The 27,448-nt window shown below is 39.1% G+C and overlaps 1 protein-coding gene across 2 annotated transcripts in view; it reads right to left on the reverse strand.

Annotated features, from left to right (window-relative positions):
• The window catches only part of PLA2G4A (phospholipase A2 group IVA), a 174,345-nt gene extending 147,146 nt beyond the window's left edge, over positions 1-27,199 (reverse strand). The window contains exons 1-3 of one of the 2 annotated variants that reach the window (XM_053607842.1): positions 27,094-27,145; positions 11,036-11,301; positions 4,388-4,490 (exon numbers count right to left, since the gene is read on the reverse strand). In XM_053607842.1, the coding sequence (XP_053463817.1) occupies positions 4,388-4,420 (33 nt within the window). In that variant the 5' untranslated portion in view covers positions 4,421-4,490; positions 11,036-11,301; positions 27,094-27,145. Of the gene's footprint in view, positions 1-4,387; positions 4,491-11,035; positions 11,302-27,093 lie in introns of both variants that reach the window. The other variant, XM_053607841.1, reaches the window with a different exon arrangement.
• Between the last annotated feature and the right edge of the window lie 249 nt (positions 27,200-27,448).

Below are 27,448 nucleotides of genomic sequence, written 5' to 3' on the forward strand. Positions count from 1 at the left end.
TACAAAATAAACAATTTATTATGTAAAAAGGCTCTCTGAAGCAGACACACCAGCTACTATTCATACCTTATTTTCCAGATGAGGCAGCTAAACCTCAAAAGTTCGTGTGTTTCTGAGCACGTAACTGGTAAGACTAGAACACTTCTTTGACTACTTATCCAGTGATGGGGTTTTTCCTACATTACTGTAATAATCTGGAATAATAGCTTTCTATGTTCTTGGTAAAATTTCCAGTCATTCTACAACTATTTTTTTTAAGCCCTTGTATTTTATTTAGTAGGCAGCAATGCCAGCCTACCCATGTCGTTGACAATACCGAACGTAAAGACTACCTTAGTTCCTGTGAATGTGGGCAGTGGACCTCCATAGCCAATAGATGGAAGAAAACGGAGTGGATTTTTTCTTTTTAGTTCAGGGATGTGACTCATATTTTCAGAGTGAAAAGATTGAAACATTTTTAATATTTTATATTTGACCTCTCTTTATAAAGTTGATGCCTCCCTGGTCAAAAAAACTTGAATTCTGAAAGGTACAAATATCCTTAAGATTGAAATGTACCTCTAAATTCTGGGGACTAAATTCTATTCTTATATTTATCACTCTATTTTCTAACACCTTCTTAAAAAATTGGAAGCAAAAGAGCTTGCTGGCTGCAAATTGCTGTATCAGCCCACAGGATTCCCGAACATGTCCCTGCATCACAGGTCTGGTGAAAATGAGTCCAGTTCACTGTGCCTTGAGGCAGCAAAAATTGTGTTAGCCTGTTTGGCACCTTCTGCTCATTACTAGTTAGCTGGCTCGATTTCCTCCCATCTTTTCCTCAATACTAATATTATTCTGTGTTGAATGTGCTCACTTACATATTTGAAAAATATCTTTCTGTGAAAACCAGAGCAGAGAATTTTGTCATTAAACAATTCACACACATAAGTGTGAATTCGCAGTTCTTTTTTTTTTTTTTTAATATACACACACCAAGAACAACAATTATGAAAAAAACTATAAACTTCTTGGGATCTCTTCATTTAATAGTGCTAAAATTAAGAATACTTGGGCGGCGCCTGTGGCTCAGTCGGTAAGGTGCCGACCCCATATACCGAGGGTGGCAGGTTCAAACCCGGCCCCAGCCAAACTGCAACCAAAAAATAGCCAGGCGTTGTGGCGGGCCCCTGTGCCTGTAGTCCCAGCTACTCGGGAGGCTGAGGCAAGAGAATCGCTTAAGCCCAGGAGTTGGAGGTTGCTGTGAGCTGTGTGAGGCCACGGCACTCTACCGAGGGCCATAAAGTGAGACTTTGTCTCTACAAAAAAAAAAAAAAAAAGAATACTTATTGAGGGGTGGCGCCTGTGGCTCAGTAAGTAGGGCTCCAGCCCCATATACCGAGGGTGGTGGGTTCAAGCCCACCCCCGTCAAACTGCAACAAAAAATAGCTGGGTGTTGTGGCGGGCGCCTGTGGTCCCAGCTACTCGGGAGGCTGAGGCAAGAGAATCACCTAAGCCCAGGAGTTGGAGGTTGCTGTGACCTGTGTGACGCCACGGCACTCTACCAAGGATGATAAAGTGAGACTCTGTCTCTCAAAAAAAAAAAAAAAAAAAAAAAAAAATACTTATTGAGAGTCTAAGTCTGACATTGAAAAAGGTTAAGAAAAATTGGATACAAATATGTGGGAGGTTTCCATGCTTCATCATATTAGAATTCTACATGGGTAATCATGATAGCCTAAATAAGTTTTGCCATAGGTTAACAAAATTTGCAAGAAAAGGTTCCAGTTCTGAGGTTCAAGATATCCAGTTTTTTTTTTTTTTTTTGAGACAGAGTCCTGTGGCAGGCACCTGTAGTCTGAGCTACTTGGGCGGCTGAGGCAAGAGGATAACTTCAATCAAAGAGATTGAGGTTGCTATGAGCTAAGACACCATGGCACTCTACCATGGATGACCAAGTGTAACTGTCTCGAAAAAAAAATCTACAAAGAAACTATTAAAATTAATAGAAATTCAGTAAGGTAACTGGATATACAAAAATCAATTATATTTCCTTATAAATGCGGCAACTAATTGGGAGATAAAATTTCAAAAACACCTTTATAATTACATTAAAACATCAAATATCAAGAAATACATATATGTTGGTTTTTTGGTCTTGGCTCTCTGCCCTGTTACCTAGGTTTTCCATTCTTCAAAAGTATGGTAATCTTGGTTACCTGCCTGTTTTAAGAGCATAAAGCTGTTCAGAGTCTCTGAACAAGTGATTGGCTTATGAACTTTGAGCTTCATTGTGGACTGCCCTGGGCAGGCTGTGTGTTGTGTGTGCATGTGTGTATAAATAAAGATTTCTTGCTGAATACTACAATAAGTTATTGAGAGTATTAAAGATGACTTAAGTAACATTTAGTTTTGGATTAGATTCATGGGCTGTTAACGAATTGGAAGACTCTACATTGTGATCATGCCATCTCTCCCCAGTAAACCCATAGAATCATTACAATACCAAATCAAAATCTCAGCAGTTTTGGGTTTCTGTGTGTACGTGGGCAAAATATATATGGAAATGCAAAGAACTAAAAATAGCAAAGACAACCTTGAAGAATAAAAAAAATGAAGAATTTATGTTACCATGTATAAAGGTACATTTTAAAGCTGCAGAAATTAGGATAGATTGATATGGATGTAAACATAGAGTATGAGACCGATAGAATAGAATGGAAATGAAGTCTCACCTATGCCATTGTCTGGTGTACAGAAAATCCCCACTGCCATTCAAGGAACGTATGATAGTTTATCAGTCGGCTAGATAAATAGCTTGTGGCAAATTGGAATAATGAAATACCACATGACAATGTAAAAGTGTGGAATTCTGCTATTCACAACAGTGTGAGTGAATCACATATATAATGCTGAATGCAGACATTTCATGTATATGAAGCTCAAAAGCAAGCAAAACTTACCCATGTTAATAGAGATAAAATATTGGTTACATTTGGGTGGAGTTTATTGATTGGGTATTTTTATCTAGGTGATGCATTCATATGTAAAAAATCCATGAAATTTAACAATTAGGATTTATACAATTTGCATATGTTGAAACTCAATTTAAAAAAATAAGATAGTCGGGTGGCACCTGTGGCTCAAAAAGGTAGGGCGCTGACCCCATATGCTGGAGGTGGTGAGTTCAAACCCAGCCCTGGCCAAAAACTGGAAAAAAAATAATAATAATAAGATAGTCAAACAGGAAGACAAGCTTGTAAAAGAAAACTAAGAGGTAACCATCAAGAAGAAAACAGAAGGAAAGGAACCAGAGAAATCTGAGAAGAGTTCTGGGAAGAGAGGAATGACCAGCACAGTAGGCTAGAAGGGCCAGGGGAACTGAGGAATCCACTGGATTTGGCACCATATAAGGCATATGAGCAGACCATTTGGTAAAGTGGAAGGGCAGAGCCCAGTTCAATGACAGAATCGTGAATAGAGGGGCAGAAGGTACTACAAAGAATTGCTGTCAAAGCAGGGCATGGTAGAAGATGGTAGCTGGATAAATATTCAAGGTAAGAGAACAGTGTTTCATTTTAAGCAAAAATGAAGCTATGTATTATTACTTAATATCCATAAAACCTACTTCTAGTTCATATAAACCTAACTGGGTCTCAAGTGCTGAATTCAACAAGGAAATCTCTCCTCTGATTTTTGATCAGAGTGAGAATGGATACTTCCAATGAGTATGGAAAACTACATGCTAAAATTTTAATTAAATAACTTTTTTTTTTTTTTTTCTGTAGAGACAGAGTCTCACTTTATGGCCCTCGGTAGAGTGCTGTGGCCTCACACAGCTCACAGCAACCTCCAACTCCTGGGCTTAAGCGATTCTCTTGCCTCAGCCTCCCGAGTAGCATAACTACATAACTTTTTTCTACAAAATAATGCATGAAAAGTTTGTTTAAACATGTCTAACAAAGGAAAAGTTTACAGAATTAATTGTCCTGGAAATGCATATCAAAATATTGCCCTGAACTCAGAACTGTTTTTTATCATTTATTCTTCTTTCAACCAAGTCATGTGAAGGGTATAGCCTATGCAAGCTAATAATTGCTGCTATTATTGCTACTTCTGTTTCATGGAACAATAAATACAATTATTCTATGGAAGTTCATTTTTGTGAAAGATGTTTTGGGATTTTTTTCCCTCAAATCCCTCTTTTCTGGAAACTTACAGTAATGAAAAAAAAGATAAATTAATTTTATTATGTACCATAGTCTATCCGTACCACCTTAAGTTCATGAGTTTTATAACAAATCCAGGGATTGTCACAGAGTTTCACTTTACTGCCACCATCAGCAATACAAAGAAACGTATCCTCCCCCCACTCCCAGAAAGAATCCATAAACAGTAAATGACTTACTATGATGTGCTGATAAGGATCTATAAAAGACATTTTGGTTTCAGTTAGAGGAAGTCTTTTCACACTTCAAAGGTCTTCTTTGGCACCGTAGCTTCTTTAAAACCTACAAAATAAGCAAACACTATTGTTAAACTTCCTCTTGGATGAAGCTCTAGGACTTAAATGATTTTGAGTGTGGGCGCACTTTTGTGTGCCTGTGTCTTAAGAAGTAAAAGTCTACCCCAGGGAACCAGGTAGACCAAGTTCCCTTATTGTGTATATTAATTGATATCACATATAACTTAGGGAAAGGCTGAATAGATTTTGATGATTTTGTTTAATTTTCATATTTATTTGTACAAATTTATTCTGTGAGTTATTATTAGGAAACTGGGGGTTGATTTTTTTTTTGTTTGGTTTTTTTTTCATTTGCCAAGAATTTTATGAGAAATGCATTGAAATTACGGAAAATTAAAATTATTTTGTACTGTTTATTATTAAAAAGCCATGTGTCATTGTTTTCTCAGTTGAGTCAGCATGACACAAATTCAGGATAAGAAAGGAAGATTTTTCACCTTAACTATTTGTTGGGAATATTAAAAATACATTCATGCTGAATTTGAACTTTAGTAAGGACATTTTAAAAGAAATGTTTGCTCTAAGGCACCAGTTTACTGTAGAAGCAGTTAAGTGAAAATATTTTAATGGAAAAATACACTATATACTTTCCTTTTTTTTCTACAATTACTCCTACTTCTACTCTACAATTACATGTGGCTCACACCTATAATCCTAGCACTCTGGGAGGCCAAGATGAGTGGATTGCCTGAGCACATAAGTTCAAGACTAGCCTGAGCAAGAGTGAGACCCCGTCTCTAAAAAAATTGCCAGGCTTTGTGGCCGGCACCTGTAGTCCCAGCTACTTGGGAGGCTGAGGCAAGCAAGAGCATTGCTTGAGCCCACGAGTTTGAGCTTGCTGTGAGCTATTACACCATAGCACTCTACCTAGGGTGACAAAGGGAGAGAAGTCAAAAAAGAAAAAAGAAGGAAGGAAGGAAGGGAGGGAGGGAGGGGAAAAAACTTTTCCATGAACAACTTTGTTATTCCAGCACATATGTTTTTTTCCTTGAGACTTTATAAAACATTACATATATATTTCTGTGTTCTATAAGTCACATCTAATTTGGAAAATCTTTTCAAATATCTTTCACATTTACTACTATACTTAATATATAACTTAAAAAATGGTTCTATTTCAGAATAAATCAATTTTGTTTTAAATATTTTAATATTTTTTAACATTAACTTTTAAAAAATCATAAAACTGTCTCATGTTTTTTTTAACATTTATTTATTTATTTATTTATTTATTTATTTTTGAGACAGAGTTTTACTTTGTTGCCCTCAGTAGAGTGCCTGGCATTGTAGCTCACAGCAACCTCAAACTCTTGGGCTTGAGTGATTCTCTTGCCTCAGCCTCCCGAGCAGCTGAGACCCACCACAACACCGAACTATTTTTAGAGAGGAGGTCTGGCTCTGCCTAGGGCTGGTCTCAAACCTGTGATCTCAGGCAATCCACTGGCGTCAGCCTCCCAGAGTGCTAGGATTACAGAAGTGAGCCACCACGCCAGGCGACTCATACTTATTGTCACAAATTGCTGCAGTGAATAAAGAATACAGAATAATCACATTTTCATTTTGATATGTATCTTTCCAGTTATTCAATGAATATTCATACATTTAGAGTAAAAGGAAAACAGAGGATTTTAGTATTTAGTTTTTTTTCTTTTCACAAAAAATAGGGATCTCCTGATATGCTCTTCATCATTTTCAATGTGAAAAATATAAAGCAATAATATAAGAAAAGTAAAAATCACATATGGGCCCTTATTTAAAAATTATAAAAAATGAGAATCTCTTCTTTTTTTATTCTTGCCCATCAATCATCATTATTAAACCACGAAGACAAAAATAGTTGTTTTTAAAGTAAAACATTCATTTACTTTAATCACTTACTTCTGATGCTTTAAACTTTATAGAGTCTAACACATAATTATTGTTACCTTGTCATCATGCATTTTTATTGGGTTAAAAATTTATCAAGATGTGACCGAACCATCATTCTTATTTTAATGTCATAAACTGCAGGCCGGCGCCTGTGGCTCAGTCAGTAAGGCGCCGGCCCCATATACCGAGAGTGGCGGGTTCAAACCCAGCCCCAGCTGAACTGCAACCAAAAAATAGCCAGGCGTTGTGGCAGGCACCTGTAGTCCCAGCTACTTGGGAGGCTGAGGCAAGAGAATCGCTTAAGCCCAGGAGCTGGAGGTTGCTGTGAGCTGTATGATGCCATGGCACTCTACCAAGGGCCATAAAGTGAAACTCCGTCTCTACTAAGAAAATAAAATAAAAAATAAATAAATAAATAAACTGCAATAATTTTTGTTTTATTTTTGCTTATTTTAAACCTAATAGACAAGTTTGCTAATAGTATCAGCTAGCTGTCAATTGCCACAGTGCTATTATGGTTTGAATGTTTGTCTGCTATAAAACTCGTGCTGAAATTCCACTGCCCATGTAATGGTATTGGGAAGGAGGGTCTTTAAAAGGTGGTTAAGCCATGAGGCTTCACTCCATGTGTGGGTTTAATACGTTTATAATAGGCTAATGGGAATGAACTGTCTCTTTTGGCCCTTCCACCTTCTGCCATATTTTGGATCCAGCCTTCCTCTTTCTGGACTATGGCTATCTTGGAAGAAAAAAATGTCCTCACCAGACAACAAATCCACGAGCACCTTGACCTTAAACTTACCAGCTTCTGAACTGTGAACCAACAGATTTACATCCTTTACAAATTACTCCATCTGAGGTATTAAGATACTGTGTATAGGAGCACAAACAAGGCACTCGGCTACCACATTTCTGTTATTTAAGTTGGAGCCAGCTGTTATAGTCAGTAACTTTTAGGTTTTGATTCCCATGTCATTTTTCCCATTAACCCTTCCCTGACCATATTATTTAGAACTGACAGAAACCCTGCTTTCTGGCCATCTAAGATATCCTATGCAGGTTTTGTTGTATTTGTCTAACTCTCCCCCTTTCTCCATTAGAGTAGAACTTTCACAATGGCAGATTTTGAATGTGTTTTATCATTGTGAAATTCCCACTCCCATCCCCTAGGTAGGCACCCGTGGGCATTTAATATGTATTTGTTAAGTGAATGAATTAAGTGAATGCATGAATGAGAGAATAAATTTATGCAAGAAACAGGGACCATATTAAGCCTAGTTACACTAGTTCTAATCAAGTCAAAAAAAGTTTATTTTCCATTTATCTATAAATTTATTATCCTCGCATCTTGCTGTCTCTTCTGCATAATTACAATAAGCCAAGTATCAAGTATCGAGTATCATTCCAGGGACTGGAGGCCCAAAGTGAGAAGTTAGATACATCCTCTTCCCCCTTGGAGCTCACATTTAGAGGACAATCAGAAAACAAGGAATCCAAGAAATAAATGAAGCAATCAGAGACTGAGTTGAATAAAATGATGGAAACAAGCAAAAGACAGAAACCAAAAAATAAGCTGAAGCTGGGCACTCAAAGGAGCTAGCCATAGAGTGTGAGGAGGGAGCAGGGTTAGAACACAATCCTTCAGGCAGGCAGTTTGAGGAATTGAGAGAAAGCAAGGGGCTGGAGGGTGGTAAGCAACTGTGAATGCAGCTTAGATGAGGTTAGAAACACAGGCAGGGCCAGATACTGTTCAGTTGGCTATAAATCTGACCCATTCAGCTGGATTCAAGTTTAAATGTCACTTCAGCAGAGCAGTCTTCCCTGACACTCAGAGTATGTCTGGTCTGCCTATTACTGGTTCCATTTGTGCTCTGGACTTGTCCTCCAAGCCTTTCATTCCACTTATGCAGTGTCTGCCATTCCTGAGAGAACTAAAGAGGCATAAAGGCAGGGGCCATGTTTGACTTGTTCACAGAACTATCCATAGTGCCTAGGACAGTGCCTAAATTTGTTCAATGAATGGATAAATGGATGGATGAATGAGATGACTCAAAGTAATGCCAGGTTTATGCATGAAGAACAGTGCAACACTCTCTTCTAATGTCCCTCTTTGTTTTTTAATTCCCAACTCTTCTTAATGTCAAAGGATGTTAAATATCAAGTTCTACTTATTAAAAAAAAGCAGAACAAGTGAAATTACAGGAGTGGGATTAGTACACAAATGTTTAGAGGAACTCTGTTTTTGGGTCCTAAGCGTAGTGTCAGCAACTTTAGTTCTTCTTTTCCTTTGCAGCAACTTTGTTTGGAACTACTCCATTCACCAGCCAACTATTAGCCACCACAGCACCCAGCAGCAAGACTTGGGTTTACATTGCCCTGCTATTAAAGCCAAAAGCAGGAAATAAGCTTAAGATAGCTCACTGTGGTCTAGTGTGCGTTTTCTCTCTCTCTCTCTCTCTTTCTCCTTGCATGCACACACATTTGCATGTGTGTAAAACCACTAGGTTAGGAACTAGAAGATAACTAAGCATTAAACAAATATGACTCATGGCATTTAACCTTACAGCAACTTTCTTTTGTTCTTTAAGTCTCTACAGGGATAAATTTCCCGCTTCCTTGATCAAACCTCTACCAGCCTCACAATCTCTGGATTAACTCTTGGGCAGATAAAGAAAAAGAAGAAGAAGAATTCAGAACTCGAAATGCCAGGTCCATCTAGAGTCGAAGTCTCTCTCCTGCCCAGACCAGGGGCTGTTACAGGAAGAAGAGTGAAGTCATTGACTCCCTCCATCCTCCCCTGCCTACAGTCTAACCTTTCCAAGCTCCATAACTCTGTTTTTTATCCTCTCGTGGTTAGAGAAAATGAAGGGAGAGACACATTGGAGGAAAGAAGGCTGTTACTTCACTAGTACTTTTATAAGCTGGCTTTGTGATCTCTGGCCCTGGTACAAATTTAAGCTGAGTCTTTCTTTCCTGAATGCTTTCTGTGAATTCTCCTGAGATTCTTTATTTTTGAGATCTCTTTTCTGTGCTCCCTGACATGTGGAAAAGTTTGTCTATTCTAAATGGGGACATGTGTCTTATTCTGTACCCCAGTGCACCCTGTGATATACTTGGCAGTTTTCTTTTTCTGAGGTTCCTCCACTTCCAGAAAAACTTCTGGTATATGATTTAAGATCTTTCTTTCAACAGACTCTGAGAATGCAATTACTTCCCAAGTAAAACTCTCTATTCTGGTATTCATTCTTAAGCATGACTAGACACCAGTCTACTGCAGGCAGCAAATATTAAACCTCTGATGAGCTTTCTGAGTAGTCTTCTTAAAGAAGACTTCTCTGTGTTTTTTAAAAAGCAGATGCACAAAGAGATTACAGAAGTCTAGACCTTACCTGCTTCACAGTTATTAAAGCATTGAAATAGTAGAGATGGAGGAAGAGCTTTGGAAGAGTTTGGTTGTTGTTTATTTCTTTGTTTGGGAGATCACTGTTGTGATTACAGCCCCTTTTTTTTTTTTTTTTTATAGAGACGGAGTCTCACTTTACCGCCCTCGGTAGAGTGCCATGACGTCGCAGGACTCACAGCAACCTCCAGCTCTTGGGCCTCCGTGATTCTCCTGCCTCAGCCTCCCAAGCAGCTGGGACTACAGGCGCCCGCCACAACACCTGGCTGTTTTTTTGTTGCAGTTCGGCCGGGGCTGGGTTTGAACCTGCCATCCTCGGTATATGGGGCCGGCGCCCTACTCACTGAGCCTCAAGTGCCACCCTTTTTTTTTTTTGAGACAGAGTCTCACAGTGTCACCCTCAATAGAGTGCCATGTTGTCACAGCTGATAGCAACCTCAAACTCTTGGGTTTAAACAATTTTCTTGCCTCAGTCTCCCAAGTAGCTGGGACTACTGGCACCTGCCACAATATCTGGCTATGTTTTCGTTGTAGTTGTCATTATTGTTTGGCAGGCCCAGGCTGGGTTTGAACCCACCAGCCCTGGTGTATGTGACTGGCGCCCTAACCACTGAGCTATGGTGATGAGCCAGCCCCTTCCCTTTTGAGGAGATGGAAGAAGAATGTCCCTCTTCACCCCCAATCGGCTGACAGAACAATCAGTGAATGGAAAGATACATCAATGGTGATTATTTAATCTGAAGAACAGAAGGAAAAAAAATGAATGAAGAAAAATAAACAAGAGTCTCATCAAATATACTACTGAGCCTCCCAGAAGAAGAGAAAGAAAAACACAAGTTAAAAAAAGTAAAGAAATAATACTGAAAATATCCCAAATTTGGGCAGCACCTACAGCTCAAAGGAGTAGGGCACCAGTCCCACATACCGGAGGTGGCGGGTTCAAACCCGCCCTGGCCAAAAACTGCAAAGAAAAAAAAAGAAAGAAAAAATAAAATATCCCAAATTTGATTAATAGTGGTAGCAGATATTTTAAGTTTCTGTGGAATTACAGCATTTCTGTCCAATTAGCCCCATTAAATACAAGGAAAATGAGTTTCCTCCCACAACTGGCTCAATCCTAGAAATCTTACCACATCTAGGTTATACAGCCAGTATCATGAATGCTCACAAAGCAGGTTTTTTTTCTTATAACTATGCTAAATAACCAGTCTAGATGAGCATATACAGTATTTTATGTGTGAAGGAAGAGATACAAAGCTTACAATTTCTTTTTTCTTGCCTTCTTGCATTCTTTCTTTTTTGTTTTCACGTCCCATATAATTAGAAACTTCATTCTTTAACATCACTTTGGCCATCCTTTTCCACACACGCTGGTCTATGCAATGGTATGGTTGGGCTTTGAATGAATGCTTAATAGTCAGCTGTTCATCCAAAACCCTTTTAGTTATGTTGTCAGGGCAAGATGGACTTCTCAGGAAAAGTGAACAGAACCCAAAACTCAGACTAGAGTGTTGTCACTTCTCCCTCTCTGCATAGAGTGATAAGACAAGAGGAAAAGAAGGGGTTATTATTAGCGTTGTGGCATCTGGCGGAAAGAAGGACAGCAACCCCAAGCATCCCTTTCTATTGCTTCATTTCATTATGTGGAGCAGAGGAGGCAGTAAGAGGTTCAGCAGTTAGGTAGTGACAGTTTCTCAACTGGAGCCAAAGTTCAGGCCTGTCTCCTCCTTGATTTGTGGAATCTTGATCTTCAGTTTCCTCACCTGTAAGTGGGGAAAAGGGATCCTGTATCTCACAGAGGCAGTGGGATGATGAAATGAGAAAATATATATCTAAATAACCTGGCAGGCCTCAAATATACAAAGTAATCATTCTCCATTGTCGCTTATGAAACCGAGGCTTTTCCCCAAACGGCCTCCACTGGATGTAACTCATGTAGTTCTATGGAAATGTCTATGAAATTAAAGTCGCCAAATTCATTGAGCACCTTTTAGAAAGACAATGTACTTTTTCCTAATCAATAATGAGTTTTGGTTTTGTTTTCTTTGTTTGTTTGTTTTTGAGACAGAGCCACAAGCTATTGCCCTGGGTAGAGGGCCATGGCATCACAGCTCACAGCAACCTCTAACTCCTGGGCATAAGCAATTCTCTAGCCTCAACCTCCCAGTAGCTGAGACTACAGGCACCCACCACAATGCCCAGCTATTTTTTGGTTGTCGTTGTCATTGTTATTTGGCAGGCCCTGGCTGGATTTGAACCCACCAGCTCTGGTGTATGTGACTGGCGCCTTAGCCTTTTGAGCTACAGGCGCTGAGCCTCAATAATGAGTTTTTAATAGAAATGAAGAAATTCTCCTGTTTCTAATCCAACAAATTAAAAAATAAAACATTGGAACATTCGTCTGCTGCCGAATTCAAAGCTCTGTCTTCATTCTGCTGGACATAAAAATGTATCATAGGCTCGGCGCCGTAACTTAGGGAGTAGAGCACCCGCCATACCGAGGCTGGTGGGTTCGAGCCCGGGCCGGGCCTGCTAAACAACAATGACAACTACAACCAAAAAATAGCCAGATGTTGTAAGGGGTGCATGTAATCCCTGCTACTCGGGAGGCTGAGGCAAGAGAATTGCTTAAGCCAAAGAGTTTGAGGTTGCTGTGAACTTTGACTCCACAGCACTGTACCAAGGGTGACAGAGTGAGACTCTATCACATAAAGAAAAAGTATCATAAAAGCAAAAAGGCCAGGGTATTATGTTTCCACCATTAACTTCCTTATATAGACATCTAGTTACTACAGTATTACAAAATTTTAAATTCTTAAATTAATTTGCTGGTGCGTTTTGTTTAAACCTAGGCTAAGCAAAGTTGTTAATATCACCTATAATGTACCTATTATAGATACAGAGGAATTATGAAATAATAGGAATTAAGATAGGTAAATGAGCTACTTTATATTAAAAATGTCTCTTGACATTTTCTCCGTTTACTAAACTGAGTTTTAGTTTAGTTCTCAGTTTACTAAAGAAAATCTGTTAAGAAAACTTCCCTGTTCACAAGAAAATGTAAGAGAGCATGCCTCCAGACACAAGGACAGGTTAATTAACGAGGTCTGTTTCTACACCATGTTAAAAATTTTGAAAATTGTTATTACTATTTTAGACTGAATAGTTAAATACTGTAGCATTACTAAGCTACCAATGTTAAATGACAAATTAGGGGGTAAAATTGGTTTTAGCAATAATTTCACGCTTCATGTTTTTGAAGTGATTCATAACAAATGAAGCTTCTTATTTACTTGATAGTCATAAATATCATTTGAAAAAATAAGTTGTGGTTACGGTCTAGGGAATCTAGGTGGTTTGGAGGGTCTCATTTAGTTTTTCATTACAGCTCGTTGCTGTAAAGATAAACTTCTGGTGAAATAACTCAGGTTTAACTAGCTGTGTCCCATTAATTATATTTACTTAATATATGTATCCTTCTTTGCAAGAATGCTAAAAGCATTGATTGTTTTCATAAAGAGATTTGTCTTTTGGTACAAGCAATCTTTGCATCTCCTAGGTAAGCTAGAACAAGACTACAGTGAAATTAAAACTATTTGTTGGCTTTAAAAAAAAAGAAAAAAACAAGGTCTGTTTCTGGAACCTACTACCACATGGCACTGTGAGATGCCTGGTGCCATGCAAATGATATCCTCACCTCCACACCGTTCCCTTTGAACTGGTTTGTTTCCTCTCCATTTTTATTCCTAAGTCTCTGACACTGCTTATTAACCTGTTAAATCTGCATTATTGAAAGCTCTTTGCTTAAATAGAAAAGTGTATCTACAATAGCTACTAGAGTTTCAGAGAAAGGAGATTCCATTGGTTTGATATAGAAAAGGTTTCAAAGAAATGGTAAATAGCTGATATAGGAGAAGCTCTAAGGCGACCACCCAAGGGACTGTACCAAACAGAGGTGGTCAACACAACGAACCAGGCCTTCTGTATACTGAATACATGTAGGGCCTGTCTGGGCTATGAAAATTAAGTCAGCTATGGAGGTTTCCTGTATTTGAAAACATGAAAGGGCTTAGATATAGAAAAGGGGGAAATGGAAATATTCCCTCTACGAAAGGCCATGAATGTTGGAGAGGCTCCATCCCACCTCACACTCTGACTGGCGCTCCCCGCCCCCTACCCCACACCTTGTCTGCAAGGTAAAGTCTGTGATACAGGGCTCTGCATAAATTCACTCTCTAAAGTAAGGCATCTCTGGCTCGGCACCTGTAACTCAGCAGGTAGGGCGCTGGCCACATATATTGGGGCTGGCAGGTTCAAACCCGGCCCAGGTCCGCCAAACAACAATGACAACTACAACAACAACAAAAAAAGCCAGGCCTTATGGTAGGAGCCTGGAGTCCCAGCTACTTGGGAGGCTGAAGCAAGAGAATTGCTTAAGCCCAAGAGGTTGAAGTTGCTGTGAGCAATGACACCACAGCACTCTACCGAGAGCAACATAGTTAAGACTCTGTCTCAAAAAATAAATAAATAAAAATTAAAAAAAAATAAAGAAAATAAAGTAAGGCATTTCTTAACCCATCTAGTAGGTTAGTACCCTTGTATTTCTCCTCAGTATCTCTTACTACCACGTTATACACAGGCTACCACCGTAACGGGGCGTGTCTCCCCCAGCTGAGAACAACATAAGGGGAGTGCCGCCCTCTCTCTGTGTTCTGCCTGGAGTGATCATTCAGCTAGTATTTACTGGAAGGCGAATAAACAAAACTGAGAATCTGCCTGCGTACTGCAGAGAACTGGCCAGATCACAGACAAGGTCCTGTGTTGAGAAACAGTCAAAGGGAAATAGATCCTACTCACAGAACCGAGAATGACGAACTGGAAGATGCCACAGCAACTGCTGATTTGAATACTTAATTTTAAAAATTCATACTTCTTAAACATTTCCCAGGTACCAGGCACTTTGTTAAGTGATATCTATATACACACATACACATTTTAATTTTTTATAACAAAATAGAAATTATTTCCTATTTTGTGATTCAAAAACAGGTTTAGAAAGATGATTTGTCTAATTGACGATTCAAACCAAGGCAGACTCCCATGCTCAGGCTCTACAAGACAGTAACTGTCTCTCAGAAAGAATAAGAAAATACTCAGCCTCGGTTAAGAGGGACTGAGCGGGCTTCTATTTCTACATTTTTCCACTCTACAAAAGAATCTGATGGAAGTGGCTCTTTGCATTCGTTTGCCCAGGTTGCCATAACAAAATACCACAGACTTAGCAGCTTAAACAACAGAAATGCGTGTTCACACAGTTCTTCAGGTTGGAAGTCCAAGATGAAAGTCCTGCAGGCCTGTGTTCTCCTGAGGCCTCGCTCTTGGACTTGCAGAAACCCGACTTCGCACTGTGTCCTCACATGCTCCTTCCCCCGTGCACACGTGCCCCTGCTGTCTCTCCGTGTGTTCGAATTCACAGAGAAGGGCCCAGCCTGCCAGCTTCATTGTCACTGAATCACCCGTTTAGAGACCCCATCCCCCAAATACACACACATTCTGAGGTGCTAGGGCTTGGGGTTTCAAAGTATGAATTTGGAGAGGACCTAATTCAGCCCACTATATGCTTTGATAACATAAACATAGCAGTTACACAAAGACACCTATACAGTCGTGAAGGAAGAACAACAGTGCTTGAGGAGGGAGGGTCCCCACCAAGCTGGGAAGTCCATGTCATATGCAGGTGACAGGCATCTAAACCAGGACTGTGGAGATAACAGGCGAGAGCAAGTACCTTCCAGTTGCAGCACCCTCCCTCCTTTGATTATTTGAAAAGCCCACTCCCCCCCACACATACATACATTCTATAAATTTAATACATAAAACACAATACATAATGTCATTACTTTTTCACTTTACATTTCAGAAGTACTAATCCAAGGAGTGCACACCTGTCCATCCTAAGGGTAAGAAAACTGGCCGGCCCAGTTCCCCGAGCCGCATTACAAACACAACAAGAATGTCTCCTCACCCCCAGCCAGGTTTCTAGTCAACATTCTGGTTTGTTGTTATTTTCCATTGTTTTACTTCTTTTTTTTTTTGAGACAGAGTCTCACTATGTCACCCTCAGGCTTTGGCGTCAACCTCAAACTCTTAGGCTTAAGTGATTGTCTTGCCTCAGCTGGGACTACAGCTGCCCAGCTGTTTTTTGGTTGCAGTTGTCATTGTTATGTACCTGCCAGCCTCGGTGTATGTGGCTGGTGCCCTAACCACTGAGCTACGGGCACTGAGCCCATTTTTTTACCTCTTTGCGGCCAAAATCAAGTGGCCATTCTGACTTTATATTCATGTCAAGAAAGTTTGGAGTTGAGGAAATGTTCAGAAGCACCACACAGAAAGTGCTTCATTGCGCAAATGTATAAGCTTGAGGCCTAAAGATACAAACAAACCTAACCAGGTTTACCCAGATAGGGAAACAGTGGAACATACCTCTTCTCTTTCAACCAGGTACTTGTTTAGATGCTACTGCATCCCTCCCTCAACACTAACTAGGGCTAAAAAGAAAATAAAGCCAAAACTAAAAGACATATGTATAAATTTTACTTTAAAATTTTTTCTTTTTTTTTTTTTTGAGACAGAGTCTCACTTTGTTGCCCTCAGCAGAGTCCTGTGATGTCATAGCTCACAGCAACCTCCAACTCTTGGGTTTAAACGATTCTCTTGCCAAGTACCTGGGACTACAGGCGCCCACCACAATGCCGGGCTATTTTTAGAGATGAGGTCTTGCTTAGGCTCAGGCTCGTCTGGAACCTATGAGCTCAAGCAATCCACCCACCTTAGCCTTCCAGGGTGCTAGGATTACAGGCATGAGCCACCACACCTGGCATATAAATTTTAGTTTAGACAAAATTTTAAGTTGCTAAGTTATTGCTTGTTAGTGCAGAGAAAACTCAAGATACGAATTTGAGGAAAATAAATAAATGAATGTCTCTTTGTGGCTAGTCCAATAAAGCTTAAAACAAGTAACGTTCATCTTTTATAACTTTCTAGGCTTGAATCACAGCTTTAAGTTTTTACTTCAGATTTATTTAAAAACATTTTTATCTTCCCACTCAAACCATCACAGAATAATAACCCATTGACAGGTGTTAAATATATGATGTTCCTCTTCAGAAAGTTCTGGCTTCTACTTAAAAGAAACTGATAAGGGTGATGCTTTCCGTGTTAACACTTTGTACAGATAGCTAACAAGGTGGCACAAAAGGCTGGGGAAAGAATTGTGTTTTGCAGACAGCTTTACTTACACAGCTTTCCTTCCCTAGCACCAGTATTTTGCAAATATGCTCCCCCAGGGAGTATTCGCATTTTGTTGAGGATGATTCCACTCCCTCTTTAATTGCTGCGGTTTTTTTGTGTTTTTTTTTTTTTTCATGGATTACTCAAGATTTCCAGAGCAGGGAAAGCTCCATCTTTTCACGGAGGTAAATAATTCAGGAGGAAAAAAAAAAAATCATCTTTCTGGCTTAAAACTTTCATGAGGGCCATTTTATTCCTGGATGACCTTACCAGGATTCTGCACTTGTTTTGCTTTTCAACTAGGAAAGTAACTCTTTAAGCAACTAGTGAGGTCGATCTTGTAGTTTCCAATACGGAATGTTCTTTACATGGAAGAAACTACAAGAAAACATATGAGCAGGAGTTTTCACACTTGGAGAAGCTGTGCACTCACCTGTTTCGGGTGTTAACGTCAAGTTAAACCACTAAACAGGAGACCAGCATTCTCCAAGTCCTGGGCTGTGTAACATGTAAAAGGAATTCAGAGTCACCATTCATTACTCGGGTCATAAGTTTTAGAAATGTGCTTGGAGATATGGTGGAGGGCAATTTACTTTTGAAATAAACAAGAGACCCAGTCTTTTGCAGGATGGAGAAATTTATACAAAGTATTCAGTTGAGGGGAGTATGCTTCAAGGTCCTTAATCATTTTTTGTGCCATGGACCCCGTTGGCCATCTAGTGAAGTCCACAAACTCCTTAATACAGGATTACATTTTACAATTCATGAAATAAAGCCAGACACGGTAGCTCATGACCTAACACTCTGGGAGACTGAGGTAAGTGGATCTTCTGAGCTCAGGAGTTCAAGAGCAGCCTGAGCAAGAGCGAGAACCCATCTCTACTGAAAATAGAAAAACGAGCTGGGCCGTGTGGTGGGCGCCTATAGTCCAAGCTACTGGGAGGCTGAGGCAAGAGGATAGCTTAAGCCCAAGAGTTTAAAGTTGCTGTGAGCTGTGATTTCATAACACTCTACCACTGGCAACAGAGTAAGACTCTTTAAAAAAAAAAAAGAAAGAAAGAAAGAAAGAAAAACATGAAATAAAAACATTTTATTAAAAAAAAGATTATATTAAAATACGTGGAGTCATGGCAGTCTGTAGAGCCTGTAAGTAATATTTATGTATGCTTTGGAGCCTTGCAACACATTTTTTTCCCTCTACTTCAGTGGAGTACATCAACATAATTCTAAAGTTTGGTGTAAAATTTTTGAGTACAGGGGAACTTATAGCACTATAAAGGGTAAAATGATTTGCAAAAGTGAAGTGTTTTTGTACTACCTCCCTCTGCCAGCACCATAATGAGCACACATGTGACTATTTAGGTGTTAACATGAGTTGAAATGAATTACCAGAAGTAATAACATTCGCTCCAAAATGAAATCTCCATTTCCTCAGCCTTTGTTCAACAGGCTGGAGATCTGTGCCAAACACATTCATAAAATCTATAAGAAGGTTTCAGTTGAGCTTCTGCTGATGGGACATAATGCCCGATGGGTTTCTTTTGGAAAATATGAAATTAACAAGAACAACCTTGTATTCTCCCTCTTCATTTTGCAGATGAGACATTGGGTAGGAGGAAGTTACATAGCCAAAGAAAGCACAGCCAAATAAACGTGAGCAGAACCAGGAATGAAATACAGAATGACTTTCCAGTTCAAGACATGTCTCCTAGAGGGAGGGAGGTGAGGAGGAGAAGAAGCAGTACCAGGCTGGACATCTAGGGAAAGACAGAAGCAAACCCAGGTGCACCTGACCACAAAGAGTTCCTGTCCTTTCCCTACTCTGCCAGCGCAAGCCACACAGACTCCCCACTTCTATCCTCAGAAGCTCCCGGCCTTCGTTAGGGTGAAACTAAAGCACTATCATGTTAAGAGAATTTATGAGAAATTGCTAAGGGACTTTTAAATTTAAAAGGGGTGGGGGGGTAGTGGGTTCTTTTTAACTTTGGGGAAATACAGGAGTCAATAATTCAGTAATATTATCTTAGTCCCTGAAAAAATACCATTTTGAGTATGGCAACCAGGTGTTCTCCAAAACTCCAAAGATTGAAAAAGAAAAGGAAATGAAGTTTACATGCTGCGAAATGAAGGATATATGTCAGGGCGAAGAAACTACATTCTGATAGCAGGACTGTGAATGCTCCTCTTTTTTGATGGGCTGTTACCATAGCTAAATGTTTTAGACATCTTTACCTTGTGGAGTTGTAATGCCTCAAATTCTACAAAGCCTTATCTTGAGGGAACACCAGAGATGTACTAAAGTGTCCTCAGGAAATCCAGGAAGTACAAAAGAAGCTGAAGGATGCACTACAAACCAAAGAACTCAGCTAGGGATCCAGTAAAGGAAAGAAGGCAGACTGCTAAACAGTCAAACTTAAAAGGACAACAGCAACAGTTCTGCCAACTGTGACATGAAGAAAAACAATCTCAGAAAGATGGCTCCTAGAACAGGTAACTGAGATTCACTGAAGAGAGCAACTGGCTAGGTAATGAATCCAGCGAGAATGTGAACAGAACAAAGGCTCCATTCCTACCAACAAGAGCCAGAAATCAGTCAAACTGTGACTACTTCCTAGTAGTTACTAATTACTTTAGAGAAGGGGATCTATGCTCTGCTCCATAAACTCATAAACTTCTACGCATTTTTGTTTGGGATTTTTCAGGGGATGAGGGATTTGCTTTGTTTCTATTTTTGTTTTGCTTAGTTCACTGGTTGTTCACCACTGTGCCTTTCTTTCCCTTCCTTCCTTCCTTCTTTCCCCCCTCACTCTCTCCCTCCCTCCATTCCTTTCTTTTTTTTTTTTTTTTTCTTTTTTTGGTTTTTTTTGGCCGGGGCTGGGTTTGAACCCGCCACCTCCGGCATATGGGACCAGCGCCCCACCCCTTGAGCCACAGGCGCCGCCCATTCCTTTCTTTCTTTAAAAACCCCCACTCTAAAAGAACTCAACCATCTAGCTTCTTTGCACTTAGCATTTAGACATGGCTGCAGAAAACCCACATGACCTGGCAGGCTGGTTTCATTTTAGGTTCACATTCTTAAAACACAAAGAGGCTCTCAAAACACTGCATAGCATCTTTCTAAGTTTTTCTAGTGAGTTTGCATTTTCACTGGAGGAAGTGACTGTTCCCTTCTCCCTCCCAAGTCTCTCACTCCATCCCCGCCCCACTTTTAGCAGGTGACCTCATCTTCCTTCACTGAGGAAGCAGAAAGCACCAGAGGGAAGTCTCCCATCTTCCCACCAGCAAATCTGCAAATTCCCTTGCATGTGTTCTTGGGTTCCCCTTCTCCCTGTCACACAGAGGCAGCATTCTTCTTCCTGTTACAGACCTGAGCCACACTTGGCTCTCTGGATACAAATCCCTCTCTTCTCCTCAAGGACTTTACTCTGATAGCCATGTCTTTCCTGAATCATCAAACTTTCCTTTCATGGATCGTCTAACTAGCAAACCCATCCACTCCATATTCCCTTTCCCTGCTGTGCCTCCCCTTGGGTGCTGTATTTCACTGACAGCTTCCTCTAAAGGGTCATTTGCTTACCCTGTATCGATCCACTCCCGTCCCATTTCCACATCCATTTTGTCTCTGTCCATACCACTCCACTAAAACTGCTTTTATCATGATCACGAATAGCCACCAAATGTAGTGGTCACTTTTCTGTCCTCATCTTACTCAACCTCTTTGTTTTCTCGAGAACCACTTCCCACTTTGTTCTCATAACATATCCCTAATCCCTAATTTCCCACCAATTTTTTTTCTTTTTTTTTTTTAAGACAGAGTCTCACTTTGTCGCCCTCCTTAGAGTGCTGCAGTGTCATAGCAACCTCAAACACTTGGGCTTAAGCAATTCTCTTGCCTCAGCCTCCCAAGTAGTTGGGACTACAGGCGCCTGACACAATGCCCAGCTACCCATCAAATTGTCCCTCTTGATTGCTTTTCTGCAGGCTCATTTGCAAATGCTGTTGCGTGCCATTCCCTCTCCACTCCACTCCCAAACGCAGCTTCTCATCACCTACAACTGGCTTCAGTTCTCTCTCTCAGCCAGCCCTTCCTATCCTTCATCTCCCCATGTTATTCTCTATTATTGAAGTCCAGTATGTAGCTGAATTAGCTAAGGAATAAATGCACACAGTTCAGAGACCAACAATTCCTGAGTGATATTAGCATCCTCGCTTTTTGATCTGACAGGTAAAATTTATATGTGAAAAAGAAGAGTACATGCTATCTAAGTTGCTACATTTAATTACCTCTTACTAGTACACATTAATATGTGTATCAAGTAATTAATATGTGGTATTATTTTTAATACATATCAAAAACAAATTACGTATCAAATGCTTAATTCACAAAAAACATGAATTAATTCATCTTGATAGTACATAGTTTTGATGCATATTAATTAATATTAATATAATACATATCAAGACACAGGTAATTAATCAAAGAAATTTATCAATCTAAATGTGTTTTAGGCTCAGCACCTGTAGTTCAGTAAGTAGGACGCTGGGCACATACACCAAGGCTGGTGTGTTCGAACCTGGCCCGGGCCTGCTAAACAACAACTGCAATAAAAAAATAGCCGGGAGTTGTGGCGGGCACCTGTAGTTCCAGCTACTTAGGAGGCTGACGCAAGAGAATCTCTTAAGCCCAAGAGTTTGAGGTTGCTGTGACCTGTGATGCCACAGCACTCTACCAAGAGTGAATACTGAGACTCTGTGTCAAAAAATAAATTAATTAATTAAATTAAATGTATTTTAAATAGATAATAAAAATTTCTGAAAATACTGAATGAGTCTCATGACATTGATTTTTTTTCTTGCTTTTCATTCACAACAGAGCCATCATTATAGGCAGTGATCACTTAAACATTGTGAACTTTTACATATTTTAAACATAAATTTCTTGTCAAGAAATAAATAACAAAGAATAGATTATAAATAAGCATGTAAGCTTTGCATTTAAATCTTTAATTAACAAAGAAACATCTTTAAATTAGAATTTTTACTGTGGCAAATTTTTCTTAAGCGTGTTAGCAGAATCTTCTTCTAAGAATCAAAGATACAACAAAACTTTAAAGATATTATTTGAACACGATGACACTAGTTCATTGAAAATAGTGATCTGGAAGACAGTGCCATGAACTACAGAATCTCTTTGAGATCTGCATTCATTAACTCAGCCAGTCTTAAATTCATATGCCTTTTCTTCAGGGCAGTTGAACGAAAAGGAAGTCGGTACCTGTTTGAGGTTCACAGTAGACAGAACAAGTGACTAATGGATATTAAGAAATCAACGATCCCACAACGACATGTACCTTGTTGCCCAGGCCATAACCATGTACATGTTCAAATCTGGCCAGGCATTTCTCCCCAAATTGCTTTTGTGTGAAACTTTATATTGCTTCCAATTCACGGTTACAAAGTCCACAAAATGATTTGCCTTTTGTTTCAATAAATAAAAAAATCAAAGCTTGAAAGAAACGTGAAGACAACATTTACCTACCCTTAGACTATCCCAGGCAGCCACTGTCCCTTCTCTAATTACAAATCTAAGAATTTGGCAAGAACACCTATTTCCAAAAGGGGTTGTCTGCTGCCTGTGTGCTATACTCGTTTATCTTGTCAAAGCTATGAACAAATAGGAAGTGTTTCAACTTTCTGACTGAAATGCAGAAAACCACTTGCTGATCTAGTGTTTCTAGGGGCACAGTTCTACTAGCCACCAAATCCAGTCTACTGTGTGTTATTTATTACATCATACGCATGCATATTGAGCCAACTATATAACTAAAATTGGTTTTTACCCATGAGAAAGAGTATCTGCTTTACCATAAACTGCTGGATTATTTGAAAAAGTAAAATAATAATGTTTTTTCTCTAAATTGATTGTTGACAAACGCGAACTATTATTTTTCTCACGAAACTTTTTACAAACCTCCTCACCTAACCCTTGGTCCTAATGCATATTCTTGACCTTATACAAGCCAGGATGTCCCCAAAGTTACAGGAGATGCTACAAGGGGTTTTCGCCGTCTTTTCTGAACCCTCTTCAGTTTTCTCATTTTTTGTATAGTATGAGTCAATAAGAATAAAAATTATTTGCTTTCATTTTCTAGGCATTCTCACCCACTTTTAGGAGATGAGTTTTAGGAAATTTTAAAAATAATTTTTCAAAAATGAGAAAAACATTTATAGAATTTCCACTTCTACTTCAAAATTTCAAACTGTATTTGTTAAGGCTGCTAATATGCTTCAAAATTATCAGGGACCATCTATTGATCCTTTCTATGTTAGAAATTACAACAGAAGTTTTTTAAAAAGTCACATTCAAAGAGGCAACTTCCATAGACATATAAGTGGCCTCTATGAAAATTGTCCAACCTTATTTTGAAAGAAATGTAAATTTATTTATTTTTATTATTTTTTTTTTTTGAGACAGTTTCACTTTGTTGGCCTCATGTTTCACTATGTTGCCCTCAGTAGAGTGTTGTGGCATCACAGCTCACAGCAACCTCCAACTCTTGGGCTTAAGTGATTCTCTTGCCTCTGCCTCCCAAGTAGCTGGGACTACAGATGCCCCCCACAACGCCAGAGCCAAGAAATGTAAATTTAAACAAAATACCAACCAATTCTGTATATCACCTAAGTTACTGGATTTGTTGTTGTTTGACTTATTTGATAATAATACCAAGTGTTGACTTAGGAAAACTCTACTCTTTTATATTGCTTATAAGTGGTTATAATCTTTCCCAAGAGCAAAGTGTCAAAAATATAACCAGCATTCCATGAGATTTTGCCAAATATTTTTAAGAATCCTCAAAATACTCAATGATTATCACTCCTATTTTATAATTGAGAAAACAGCCCATTAAGAAGATAAGTTAATTGGCTTATGATATCACAAGTGTAAGTAGTGGAATTTTTGTTAGAACCTGGAAAATACATTTAAGAATGTATCCTAAGGAAGTAAACAAAAATGTCAAACATTATGCATAAATAGTGAAAAACTGTAAACAACCTAAATACCCAACAATTTATGATCAGCCAATACAACATATCCACATATTGAAAGTAACACGAGGTGGGCAGTGCCTGTGGCTCAGTGAGTAGGGCGCCGGCCCCATATACCTAGGGTGGCGGGTTCAAACCCAGCCCCGGCCAAACTGCAACAAAAAAAAAATAGCCGGGCGTTGTGGCGGGCGCCTGTAGTCCCAGCTGCTCGGGAGGCTGAGGCAAGAGAATCACATAAGCCCAAGAGCTGGAGGTTGCTGTGAGCCGTGTGACGCCACGGCACTCTACCAAGGGCAATAAAGTGAGACTCTGTCTCTACAAAAAAAAAAATAAGAAAGTAACACGAGGTAAGAGCCATACGTACTCATGGATAGACTGCCAGCATTGCATAGTGCTTGACACATTGTTTAAGATATTAATGAATACATAATAATGCACAATTATTTTAAAAACATGCTTCAATGGAAAATTTCAAGAATGAAAGAAAAGCACATTACAAAACAGTACGAACGGCATGATCATAATTTTATGAATCTACATGTGCATGTATGCATAGAAAATTATCTAGCAGTATGAACAGAGGTGTATCTGTGACTTCTTGTTATCTGCGTTGATGCATATTGGATACTCATATATATTCATTGATTGAGTAAATGGAAGAATGATATTTTTAAAAATTACCCTTGGGAAGCCATACTAGGTAATTTTTCCCTTTTATTCTTTGCAATTTTCTATATTTAACAAAATTTAAACAGTGATCATGATTAATCTTTATAATAATAAATGACATAAAAACACAATTGTTCTGGGAAATATCATTAGAAAATCTGGAATAAGAGTAGCAAATACAGACACCCCAAAATCTGATAAAAGAAAAAAAATACCATGCATTTTTCTTATTATGTTCTACTTTCTCCATTCAACAATAAAAAATAGCACATGTAAAAGAAAAATGGTAAGTCTAATACTATAGAACTGGTTATCATCGAGGTAGTCTATAATCTATGTCACTTGGTTTCTAGGCAAGCAGTGTTTTCCTTTACACCAAGTTGCCTGGAGCTCCAGAACACGGTGACTCAGTAATAGCATGGGCATTGCAATATCCACTGTTAGGCAGTTCCTAACTTACAAGTAAAGTGTATGCTAATTAATCATTTAATACTATCAGAAATCTCCACCAAAAAAAAATACTCCATCTCACGTGACATGAATTGTCTTTGGGGATTTGTAAACTTCCAAAACAGTGTTTTAAATTTGTTTGTGTATTGAAATGGCATAATATTCATTATTCTGGGGAAGGGTCCACAACTGTCACTAAAGTTATAAAATCTGCAAGCAAGAAAGAATAAAAAGTTGATGGTAAATAAAAGGCATACAAGGGAGAAAAAGAACCACAGTTAATTCTGTCTTTCTCTTTTTTATTCCTGGAACATATGTTTAAATATGTAAATCATTTGGTTTTATGATTATTCTAAGTAGCAGCTCTAGGGAAGATAAGGATGGATTAAACACACAGGCAAACGTATCTCCTTGTAATGAACTTTAGCAGTTGCTAAGAAGTCCATTCAATAATGTTCTTTCTCTGATGAAACGTTAGTACAAACTACTCCAAAAGTAACTTAGAATGTTAAAAAGAAACAATATCTGGAGTGGCGCCTGTGGCTTAAAGAAGTAGGGTGCTGGAGGTGATGGGTTCAAACCCAGCCCCGGCCAGAAACTGCCAAAAAAGAAAAAAGAAAAAAAAAACAGTATCTGGTCCCATAAAATATGCCTCCCATACAGGAAGTTTGTAAAACTGCTTTGAGCAAATGCAGATTAAACACTTCTCTACGCATTTCACAATTATTGCTTAATCTAAGATTTAACTCTTACTGAGTTCCATGAAAGAAGCAAATACCTGTGTCTTATCCCAACATCTGACTTGTTTGGTAAGATCTAGGGACCTCCAGGATATAATTTTAAAACTCAGAGTTTATTTCACCACAATTCCCTACAAATATCTTTTGGGCTACAATTCCAAATTTATTCAAGAAACAGAAACAGAATAAAAGGTAAAATCCTCCAAGAATTCAAATTATGTTTGCAAATGTACCTTTAGAATTGACACCTATCCAAATGGAAAGCCTCTAATACTTTCCATCTGCCTGAGCTGAATAAACGTTTACATCATCAGCCAGAATGAGAATTTCTTGTTCTAGTTTTTGAGGTGAAAATAATTATTTCTAAGAGCAAAAACGATTATAAGTTGTAGGGGACTTTGAAATATTAAACCATTGTTATTTCAAAACCAAATGCCTTTTTCGCCTGTCCCTTCTGAAACAAAATAATACACTCAACATTTAGCTATACGATTGATCATACTTTTCAAGGATCTAGTTTTGAGCTTTATTCTCCCAGCATGTCAAATAACTTGGGGGAAAGGTGAATCAGAATACCAGTTTCCAATTAATTTTTTCGATATGATCTTTCTTTTGCATAACACTGTAACACATTAAATGCCCAAGAAAACATTGCTTACATAATCAAAATGCCTAGTTGGTTTTTTGTTTGTTTGTTGCTTTTTTCTTGTTAATTGAAACATAGAGACATTCAACAGCCGGTCTCTAAAGATCGCTAGCTAGGGCTGTCAAACAGCACTGCTGCTCAAGCCTGGGGATCAGTAACTATTCGGTGGCATCACGTGGAAGGCTACAAAGCGCCACCTCACTACGTTTTTAAACTCTCTTAGGCTCCGACTGAACAAAATACCTTCTCGTTTGACTCCACCGTGCATTTAGACCCGGGAAAGCAAACTCCCATTGGTTAGAAGGAGATTGAGTTCCCTAATCTGTGTCTCATTTCAAAAAGCAGAGGACTTGCAGACGTTTTAAAGCTGCGAGGTTTCCCCTCCGTCGGTCCTTCCTTTCAAGGAACTCTACAAAGTAAAAGCTAGGGAGAATGGGAAAGAGAAATCGCGCAGGGGAAGAGTAAATATATTGCTTACAGTTGCCAGAGTTACATGAGAATCTTCAGGCTCCTCTACGCCTCTAGCTTTGTCAGGATCCTTTTTCGGCTCCGGACTTAAGAGAAAGTTTTATCCTTGGTGGGCGGGGCTAGCGTGTGGGCGGGGCTCTGCGAATGTGTGCAGATGTTTTAAAGAGGAAGAAGGGGAAAGCGCTCTTCGCATAGAAGCTCATGCTTCAAATATAAATGTTTAGTTACCAGTACCAGACGTTTAAAGTTAGAAAACGTACTTAAATAATGAGTAAATTAACCCGTCCTAAACTGCGTGGCTGCTGATGTGCGCGCCTGTGTGTGTGTGTGTGTGTCTGGAACGTCTCACCCCTAAGTAGTCACTA

This window comes from Nycticebus coucang, chromosome 10, assembly GCF_027406575.1.
Source record: "Nycticebus coucang isolate mNycCou1 chromosome 10, mNycCou1.pri, whole genome shotgun sequence".
NCBI lineage: Eukaryota > Metazoa > Chordata > Mammalia > Primates > Lorisidae > Nycticebus > Nycticebus coucang.